The 10945-nt window shown below is 31.0% G+C and overlaps 1 protein-coding gene across 1 annotated transcript in view; it reads left to right on the top strand.

Moving 5' to 3' along the window:
* Window positions 1-1499: 1499 nt before the first annotated feature.
* LOC146139031 (unconventional myosin-XVIIIa-like) overlaps window positions 1500-10945 on the top strand; it is a 36246-nt gene continuing 26800 nt past the window's right edge. The window contains exons 1-9 of the mRNA XM_083391591.1: window positions 1500-1681; window positions 2546-2630; window positions 3400-3613; window positions 4253-4365; window positions 5394-5505; window positions 5905-6106; window positions 6710-6764; window positions 9106-9147; window positions 9604-10338. Of these exons, the coding sequence (XP_083247717.1) occupies window positions 1560-1681; window positions 2546-2630; window positions 3400-3613; window positions 4253-4365; window positions 5394-5505; window positions 5905-6106; window positions 6710-6764; window positions 9106-9147; window positions 9604-10338 (1680 nt within the window). The 5' untranslated portion in view covers window positions 1500-1559. The remainder of the gene's footprint in view (window positions 1682-2545; window positions 2631-3399; window positions 3614-4252; window positions 4366-5393; window positions 5506-5904; window positions 6107-6709; window positions 6765-9105; window positions 9148-9603; window positions 10339-10945) is intronic.

The raw sequence follows: 10945 nt of genomic DNA, 5'->3' as shown, positions 1-10945 counted from the left end.
CATAAATAACAAATTCTTCTTTTCTCATGCCAAACAAAAAATGTTTTTAATGAAATAATTGTACTTCAAAGGTTAGGGACTGTTAATATTATTTGCAAATGTTAGGCACTACTATCATTTGTTGTATTACATAAAATGGTTGAATCGTAATTAGTAAATAGTTTATTCAATCAGTTTACATCTTATGCATACAAAATAGATTAGCAAGCAATAATAAGTAGGTAACTTTAAGAACCATAAAACTGCAAAGTTTGCAAAATCTCACGTGTGTTTTATAATAACAACACAAAACGTAGAAAGAACATGGAATTATTCCGTGAAAGGTAAATTAATGAATTCAACTAGATTACTGAGACTGTTTTGCAATTAAGAAAAGTAGCTTAAAATTGGAAATTAAATTAATAAAAGCATGTTATCTATTAAGTGATGTTTATTAAAAATGGGCTTTTAAAACAAAATGTAATTTTGAATTTTTGTCCGCAAACAAAATTCCGCAATTTACAAAAATCGTCTTCCGTCATAGAAATCTTACTTCCACCATAGAATAGTTAAACGCGGGTGGGTGATGTTTTTAAATATTTAATGCAAAGCTTAACAACTTCCGTTACTTAAGCTTTAAGCCTTACACGACTTGCTAAGCCTCGATACCTTAATGGTAAACACGCATGATGCATGTGCAGTAAACTCGCTTTGTTGCGTTTAAACAATCCATGGTAATTTCAGTTCCTTAACAATATAAACGCTCTGTTTAATTTTCAAACGATCTTAAAATAAACGTTAATTAGATTATGATTTACTTCTTAACTTGTAGATTAGGAAAACGTTATTCATCAATTAACATATTTCTAAGCCGTGGCTTTGTGGATAAGAACCACAAACTTTTGAGTTTAGGTAATTAATTAAACATATAAAAATAACGTGGTAGAAATTTAAAAACATTTTTACGAGATTACATTTATTGTATTTAGTCAAAAAGCCATACTTAACGTGCATTTGTTACGGCATACGCGATAAACATTGTTACGTCATTAGATTGGTGCAATGCAAATATTGACTTAATTTGTCACGAAAACCCTTCAATGAATCAAGTACTTTATTTCGAAATACACCGTACATTACTGGGCCGCCTGTTAATCTAACGTATCTGTTGTTATTTTACTAAAAGTAGAAGTGTTAATACACCACATGTTATAAATATTAGGAAAACATTCTTAACAATTCTTGAAAATGTGAACACCTCTAATTCAAACTAAAAAACATGTCTGTTTTGTCAATAATTTAGTATTAACAAGATATATTTAACTTTCAGCATAATTTAATATTATGGGTAATGTTATAGCTTGTGGTTTGTTAGTTTGACAGGTTTTAGTTTATTTTGTTGTTCTATTTGGTTCAAATAAAATAAGGCATTTAATTCATTCGATCTATAACTGAAATTAATGACTTCTGCATAAAATAACTCAATTGTCATTAATATTTAAAACAGGATATCTGTATGATCTGCAATGTAGCAACTTTTATAATTTACTTGTTAAATAAAGTACAACCATAAACCCACAATGTTCGGTCGCAAGAAAAACAAGGAGGACAAGAACAAGAAGAGACATAAACATGGAATGACTCCGGCCGAGATATCAAAGCTTGAAGAAGTCGGAATACGAAGAGGTTTTTTCAGTAAAAAGTAAGTAGTGTTTTTAAAACAAAATCTAATTAAATCTACACATATTTGGAAGTAATGCTTTGTGTCAATATTACTGTGATACATTTTTCTTTCTTACAACATAAAATAACTTATTAGATTCTATTTGAATAAGTTTTTAGCAGAACTGGTCGTTCCCATTCTGTATTTTAATAAAATTGTTTCAGGTCTTTTCTAACCATTGTAGTTATTTTGGATCTTATGGCACTGTCAAAAAATCAGCAGCATGCAGTGTTGGAAAAGGCAGTTCAAGAAAGTACTAGCATTAATATATTTTAACCTTTATTAAACTTTTAAACCATCATCGAGTTTTAGATGTATGTGGTATTCAAGTACAGTAGATTACAGTGCTATAGAGTGGGCAAATAACCAATAGACAATTTCTAATGCTATTTACCCAGATATCAAAGTAACTTTAATCAATTGGTAAATAAATCATAAATCGGATATTAAATTGTTTTACCACCGCACAGTCTGCATTTCATGGTACTTTTTATCAAAATCTCAGGTGTGCAGTGCTAAATTTTTAAGGTGTGCAATTTTGCAACTAAGGCTTTATGCACACTTAAAGGTAGACGTATGACAACTGATTTTTTTTTCAAAATTGAAGTGTGTGTTTCATTAATTTATGTGTGCACACAATTACTTTAAAAAAATGCACCTCCATTACCCAAATTAATGTGTATCAATGATGGTTGTAAAAACCTTAGAAATTGATGCGGACAAATAGTCACTTCCAAATTCCTATTAGGGACATAAGAAATAAGCAAGAAAGTTGTCATAGAATGTCAACTTCATTTCATTTATTTACAAATTTTTATCCAACTTGTTTTTGTTGTTCACCAGATCACTCCAGAAACGCGAGAAAGAAGAAGCAAAAGGTGCAACACCTCCCTCTAGTGGTGCTGATCAACAAAGCGAAGAATTTCAGGTGGGAAACTAAATGTGTAAATGTATAATCAGTATATATATAGAAAATGATAAACAATCCTGTAATGAAAGCTACACACATATGTGGCTTAACCACTGTGATCTAGCCATTCTGAAGCTGCTTTTTGACCAACGATTATTGCTTACGTATCAAAAGTACACTGAAAGCCATTGCAGACTCACTCAATCTGTCGATCAATAATGCGTGAACTTTTAATATTAATTTATATAGGTTGTGTGAAAGTTACTAATGACGCAACTTCAAAAAAAAAAACTCACGCTTATGTTCGTATATAAAATACATACTATTATAAATGATCAGCATGCATTTTGGCTAGTGGAGCCTTGGTTTGGCAGGAGTAGTTCATGCTTGTTAATTCAGCCAGTTACTAACGGTCACTCTTACTCTTCTTAGGCACAATATGGTTTCACAAATGTGCTCGTACTAAAATGAACCAGCTCATTTCCTGTAATTTGTTTAAAACATTGGTAACAAGTGATTTAACTATGAAGTTATCGGGTTATAAGACTGTCAATTGATTGTTGTTTAATTAATACTTAATAACATCAACAAATAAAAATAAACTAGAGTAGTTCTACCTATACATAGGTTTTATGATTATAGAAATGTAGCAGCAAATATAATGTGATTTTTTATATGGTTACATGTGATTTAATAGAGCAACTGATAGGATTTCTAATTCATTTTTAAAAGAAATAGTAAAACCTTGGGTTTGTGACCAGTTAATACACTGCTATTTGTTTGGTAGGCTTCCAGTGTATTAGAACGTGCCACAAATTTTGGAGCCACTGTACAACGTAAAACCTCAACGTCACGATTTCCCCTGGTAAATCCCCCACCCACCGACAGCCCCGATCACCCCACTCATTCCACCAACTACAAACACCCAATCCCTCCGGCACGAAGAAAGTCATCACAGACCTCGGTAGATCATCATCCATACGACGTTCCTAAATCCACTGGTATGTTTGATTACTGAGAAGTAAAAGATAATTATGTGTTGTGTGCTTACTTATAGCTTTACTAGGCAGATTTATCAACCTGCGCTTTATCCTAACTTTGATATATCTAATCCAAATCAAAAAATTATGTTTGTCATGATTTATTTGGAAAGTGGCAAACATTGAAACCTGTTGTCACTAAAAAGTTTAGTGGTGATTAAAGTTGTATTTTAGTTTTCTTTCTAAAGTTAACAAAATAAAATTAATTATCATTTGAAAATATTATTTGTAAACATTATATGTTTTTTTATTATTTTTCTCTTATTTCATTTAATATCTTATATAAATGTGTTTTACCAAGCATGTTTTTTGCTTTTTTAAATATATATGCTGTAAATTAGTAAGGTCATCTACTGTAGTAAAGTGTCATTTATTTCTGATTGTAGAAGTTGATAAAAACTTAAGATAATTTTCTAATCCTTATTAATTTATGTGTTTAAATAAAGAAATAAACTTTTTCATTGTGTTTTTCGTTGTGCTTATTGTTTAAATAAAAATAAACCTTTTTTTTTAATAAAGAAATAAACTTTTTCCTACTATGAAATATTGTTAGTGATGTCGATTGCAATCCATTTATTTGAGGTTTATGTTATATTCCAGTCAGGAAGAGCCATGTTTACGACACTCCGCACTCATGGGGAGACGGGGACAGTATTTCGAGGGACGGAAGTTCTGAAAGTTCACCTGTGCGACTCGACGGACCCTTCCGCCAGGTTGGTGTTAAAGCTTGTGTTAGAATAATGTTGTTTTGTTTAGATCAGGTGAAACCCATAACCTGCTTGTTTGTTAAATGTGGCCAGCTTTAAAAAAATAATTGAAACTTTTATCTACAAACATTCTTTCGAGTTGACTTAAGCATATTTGTGATTTTTATTTAAATTCATTCAAATTAAGAAATGCCAACTATGTCTTTGCTGGCGAAATATACATATTTATATTATAAGATATTTTAATAGTGTCTGACCTGAATAGCTAGAGTGTTTGTCTGTTATATTCAACTTTTCACACTCAACATTATATCGATGTTAAAATTCCCTAAAAATTGTCACACATTCACATCGCTATTTTGCAGCTTAACACATTTTGTCTGCTTTAGCTGAAGAACCAATGTTAAAACGAAATTATTTTTTATGCAAAAGTTTTGTGTTGAATATTAGAAGCATGTCAGACATTGCGAGTTCATGGATGTCAATAATCCTAACTCAATCAGCTTATGCTTAACACACTAGTTGCATTGAATGGATCAGCAAATTCCACCTTTAAATCGGCTACATATGCACCTCATGTATTGAAACACTTATATAGATGTCTTACAACAACTCAATAATTTGCCAGTTTAATATTTTTAAATATTTTCAGTATGCATTGTGTATAACAAGACCATAGTAGGTATGTTACTATAAACATTACAAAACCCCAAAAATGTAACATTTGAGTGAATATTTAAGCAGTAATTTAAAAAGCATTTATGTCAATTAATGTACATTTCTACTTCGGAAGTAAATGACTTAAAAACTCTTCTATATGGTCGTTGTATTTCTATTAACTCTTATATTTGTTTGGATTTTGATGCTGTTATTGAAGTTTTGTAGCAATTAGTAAAATTTTGTACATGACAAAAACATTTTGAGTAATTCTTTATTAATTTAAACTTTTACTTATAGCCAAGCACAGAAGTATTGAATTTTGTGTAAACCTTTGTAGAAATTCAAATTAATTTTCAATGTTGTTTTTTATCCAGGTTCTTCTTGTGAAGCGATCTTCCGGTGACTTTGGAGTTTCTTTAAGAAGATCCGTCGTCCCGAGTAAAAACAACAAAGATGAGAAAAAAGTCATCTATTTTGCTGAACCCGGTAAGTAAGGAGACTAATTAAATAATTTAATAAAAATAACATAATATTTGATTTTACTTCATTTACTTTTGTTTTAGTTAGAGATAAAGTGATTTTAGGGGAAATAGCGCAAAAAAACTGTTTTTGCGAACTCATGTGTTTTTTTTATTTAGCTATACGAGGAACTTTAAATAGCTATCAAATATAATTTGATACAATAGATATAATATTTTTGAGTTCTTTTTTGCCATTTTTTTAAGTTTATTTAAGTAAATGAAATATATTTTAAAATTAATCACACTTCTTTTACCACCTGTTTTAGTTTGGTTTTTCATTGTTTGTATTTTTACATAATAGTGACCGGACTATTTCATAAAAAATCCTTTTAACGGTTGATATTTTTACTTGTTTTCTCCTTAGGAGCTGCAATGTTGGCCGATGTTTACAGCGCTGGGGATTCAAGGTCTCGATTATATCCAGGCGACCGACTCATAGAAATCGACGGTGTTAATGTGGAAAATGCATCGAGGGAAGAAATCGTCCATAAAATAAAAAATGCTGGCGATAGAGTCACGTTTATGGTTCAAACTATGGCTGATAAACTTCACAAGCAATCCGACAGGTATTTATGTTGTATTAATGTTGTGGTTTTCAAACTTTTTCCTGCTGGCACCTTTGCTTCCATAAAAATAATGAAGGACCCCTAAAATGTTTAAAGCAGGGATGTCCAACCTTTTTTGCAAATGGCCGCATTGCAACTTCAAATATTTGAATGTGCCGCACAACCTATGAAATTATATTTCACGAAAAATGGTTAGTAGAGCAAACGGGCCTTTATAATTATATATATATTATTTTTACATGTACTATACTGTTACTGCCCCCTAAAAGCTGATTGTTATATTTTTAATTAGGCTAAGATTCAAAGTTCAAAATACTACGCACAAAAATTTCAGGTGGGCCGCCCTGTGGCCCGCGGCCCGCGGGTTGGACATCCCTGGTTTAAAGCAATATATATTGCAAAATAACTGTACTAAAGATGTGTATGCTTTATGGGTAGGCGCCACACAAAACTCATTTATAAAGTACAATGATACAATACGTAAAACATGCAATTGGATGCACTTGACTAATATGCCACATTATGACGATTCTTGTAATATTCAATTGTCATATTTCATTGATTAACAAAATCTACTACAAATAAATATATTTTTTTTTTCAGCAATTGGAGTTCAGAGGAAACTTTAAAGAACAACGTTAACGGAATCACCGATCATGTAAGAACCTAATATTTAATATATTATAGTTAAAGCAATAATTTTTTGAAATGTTAACAGTTGTTTTTTGGAAAAAAAGTTTGCAAACAATGATTCCTTCAGATTTAAGGGCCTAGCTGTCCATTGTTGATCACAATAGGCATTCAGATTGTGGAATTTTCATTATTACTCAACAGTAAACAGCTTATTAAGCAAATTTGTTTGGATAACTTACTGTTTAGTGTAGTTCATAATCTTTAAATGCACTAAGCAATGCTGAATTGTTGTTATTGGAAAGAGTAACACTTTAAAAATAACACAGGAAACAATTATTTTGAAACCAAACATACAACTTATTAAGAAAACAGTTAGTATGTTGTTATACTCTGTCAGGAATGTTTGGTACAATGGTAGTATTAAAAGTTGGTTGTTGTTATAAAATGGAATACACAGCAAACTATTTAACAACGCAAAACCAGCATATTCTTGACTTCTAGTGCTTACAGTGAGGGGTATGTGAAGTGTTCAATTAATTTAGGCGCAGTAAGAATTTGCACTGGTTAAAAATTATGCTCCTATTTAAGTGTTGAATTTGTTTATCTGTATGGTTTTAGTGAGTTAGTGCTTTATATTTTATAAAAGTAGTGAGTTATTGATTGGAGTACAATTTACATTTACTTTAAAATGGCAAAGTCATTGCTTACATTATCACAAAGCTGACCTGATAATGCAAAAGCTTTTTCAAAACTCCCAACTATTGTTCAAGTAATTCTTGATTGTTTAACAAGGAAGTAAGGCAAGTATAGATTAGAAGGAAATTGATGAAAGTTTGAAACCCTGAGACTTACACAAGCTATTTGAAGGTTTTGTACTTACGACAGGAAAAAGTTTCATGTGTCTTTTGTGTTGTGTGTTTTGTAAATAAGTGCTGTGGTGTTACAATGATTATAGTGTTATTTATTATAGCTAACCACTTGCATGTGTAGTTACACAAACACATTAATGGACATGCATTCAGTGAGCCTAATCATATGACCAGCCCTTACATATAACTCTACATTAATGGTATAAACCTTTAATAAAAGCAAGGTAAATGGGGTGTCCTATTTAAACTTAACCAACAAAAATATGATGTTGTTACAGAAAAATACCAGTGTAAGGTTTAGTTAGACAACCAAATGCTTGCAATCTAAAAATGGTTAGAAATTTAAATTGTATAAAAAATATGTAAAAAATGCAAAACTTATGCAGGGTACCATTATAACTTGCATTGAAAAGCCTGGCTGTAATTTTGCATATATTGGCTGATTATTGGGATTACTAATGAGTTGCTGATGGCTGGCAGCCAGACCCATGCATAAGCACAACTGATAATGTGTCTGTCACACACTTCACACCAACCAGGGAAGTTTGAGTGTGATGTGATACTGGGACAGATCCCAGTTGTCATTTCTTGTCACTTCAAGGCAAAAGGAATGAGTTTGTGCAGTTCTTCAGTTGTTGTTGGACAAACCCGGTCTCCTTATTTGCAATAACTGAGCTGACAGTTAGAACATTATTGTTTGAGGTTCTAGTTACATGTAAAAGACAGTAAAATATTATTTTCAGAGGTATAATTTAATCTTAAGTTATAGGTGAAATTTTATTTTTTGCCCTGTCTTGTATCTGTAAAACTATAGTTGTATTTTTTTCAGTTACTTTAAATCCAACTTATAACTTTAGCTTAAGACAAAATGCCTTATAAATCGTGTTACTGTTGCTTAGTTAACTATAATTTGTTTTTTGAAAATATGTTTTACAAGGTTTAAAGAGCCAGATTTTGGTTTTCATTTGCTTAGAAATAGTTGCCAATGCATAAGAGTTTATTTGCGCCAGAACTCAGTTAAATTTTTGAGCTTCTATTTTGTATTAAGTTTATTTGAAACAAAAAGTTTTAACTTTTATGTTTGCAGAATTTTTACGTAATTGTTTGAAGTAAATGTTTTGAGACCACACATAGTTTTTGCTGATTTATTTCTTTGCCAGTATGTTTGGAAGTAGGTTTTCATTTTGGGAAAAGAAGGTATATCTATATAATGTACAAATATAATTAAAAACTATTTTGAATGTTATAACTTTTAAAATTTCATGTTCATGTTTTTTAGATTTTTTGATTTAAAAAAATCGGGTTCCCATTTATTAAATGTTAAAATTCGTTGTGTTGAAAACAAATTTTAAACATAATATATTTACGAAAAATGCGTATAGGGTGTAAAAAATGTTAATGTAGTTCTGGGGATGTTTTTATACCATAAGTTCATCAATCTACTTCACAGACTTTATTTACTTTTATATTTAAAGGAAATTATTTATTGCATTTCAGGCAAAAGATGACACAGTGCCAAAACTACCTGCAACCAAAAAGGTAAACAATTAATGTTTTATTTTTTTATTTTGAAAATAAATTTACAAAAAAGCCTGTAAACAGTGTTAAGTTAAGTTTAATAATAGCATATACATTTTAGTTATAACATTAGTAGCTTATTGCACCAAATCAAGGTTAAGTTTTCAAAATATCGTGATGTTTTGTGAATTTTTAATTTAGTAATCATGAAAATCTAGCTAAAAATATTGTTTTTTTTAAGTTATTTGACGTGTGACCATTTAAAAAATGATTTACTGTTAAATTTTTGCAAGTAGTGTTTCAAAAACACTGATCTTTTGAATATTTTGTTTATAGATTTTAACATTTAAAATAATTACATCCACAGTTGACAAAAAACAACCAATTAACTAAATTTCTTTATTCATTTATCTTTTCAACTTTTCTTTACTAACTTCATTCCTTCTCTTCCTTTTTAAAAATCTCAAAAATAAGAAGTCCAGTGATCCTAAGAACCGAAAAACATCAATTTTTGGAGAATCGGCAAACAACATCAGCAGAAGTAGCAGCATCTCGGAAAGTTTGACCACAGAAGAAGCGAGATTTCAAGTGGATGACGATGATTCGTTCGGTGACGCACTTGCTGTTAAATCGATTAGCGAGGTTTCTCCGAACGAGCTTCACGCAAGCGCGACTCATGACGAAGAATTGAGCCAAAAAGCTGATTTGTCGACTTTTGAAGAAAAGGAATTTGAAGATGCGCTTAATTCTTTACAAGCTGGAATCGACCGAAAAGAGGCAAATCATGATGAAGCATCAGGCGAAATAAAAGTTGAAACAAAACCATCTCATGCTGTTGTAAATCAAGACATAGCTCCGATTGTTCCTGGTAAACCTAAAACACCTGAAGTTCGGACCAAACCACCGATTGCAAAAACTCAAATGTCCGATAAAAAACCAAACGACCAAATCCGTAGGAAAAGTAAGACTCCTGAAATAAAGACCAAAACCGTTGAACTTTTTCCACCAAAGACTCCAAAGAGTAAGACACCAGTTGAACCTGAAGCTAAAACATCACAAGATTCAAATAAAGTTGCAAATATAGAAACAGAAAAAGTTGTTCTTCCAGCAGTTGCTAACGGCAACAGCAATCATGTCGGGGAAGTACCCTCTAGTGAGAATCAAGGAATAAATTCTTTGGAAAATAAAAACGAAAACTTTTCTGACGACCAGGTTTGTTCTTGCACCTTTTCATCGTTTCTTACTTTTCATTTTTGAACTTTCCATTTGTTTCCATTTTGTGTTCAAAAACATCTCTTCTCCATTTAAAAGTTACCTTTGTTTTACTTTATCTCAGAATCCACATCTTCATCTAATTTTTTTATTTCACACCACGAATACTGCTTCAATCTAAATGTTTTTTTTGTATATTTTATCTAATGAACACCTTAATCTAATATTTCTTAAATGCTAATATTTCTACATTTTCCATTTCCACGGGTTTTTATTTAATATCTCTGTCAAAAACATCTCTTCGTCCATGTTTGGTTCCGTTTCACTTGTTTCTTTGCATTTTGACCTCACATGCATTTCAAGAAAATTTCATGTAACTTCAAAAAAACACCAACCACTCTACATATCAAGTCATCCCGGTTTATTCACTAATGTCATTTCATGGCGTGTTTTATTTTCTACCATTTTTATTAGAAAATATTAATAAAGTAAGTTTGCATATGTTGGAAATTGGAATTCAAGGATTTTAGTAAACCACTTTATTCAAGCTAACTACTTTTTTTCACATTTTTTTTTCACGCCCGGCAATATTTGACTTGGGTCCTAC

The sequence above is a fragment of the Ascidiella aspersa genome, chromosome 6 (genome assembly GCF_963924565.1).
Source record: "Ascidiella aspersa chromosome 6, kaAscAspe10.2, whole genome shotgun sequence".
NCBI classification, from domain to species: Eukaryota; Metazoa; Chordata; class Ascidiacea; order Phlebobranchia; family Ascidiidae; genus Ascidiella; species Ascidiella aspersa.
This window is presented reverse-complemented; position numbering and strand designations above follow the sequence as displayed.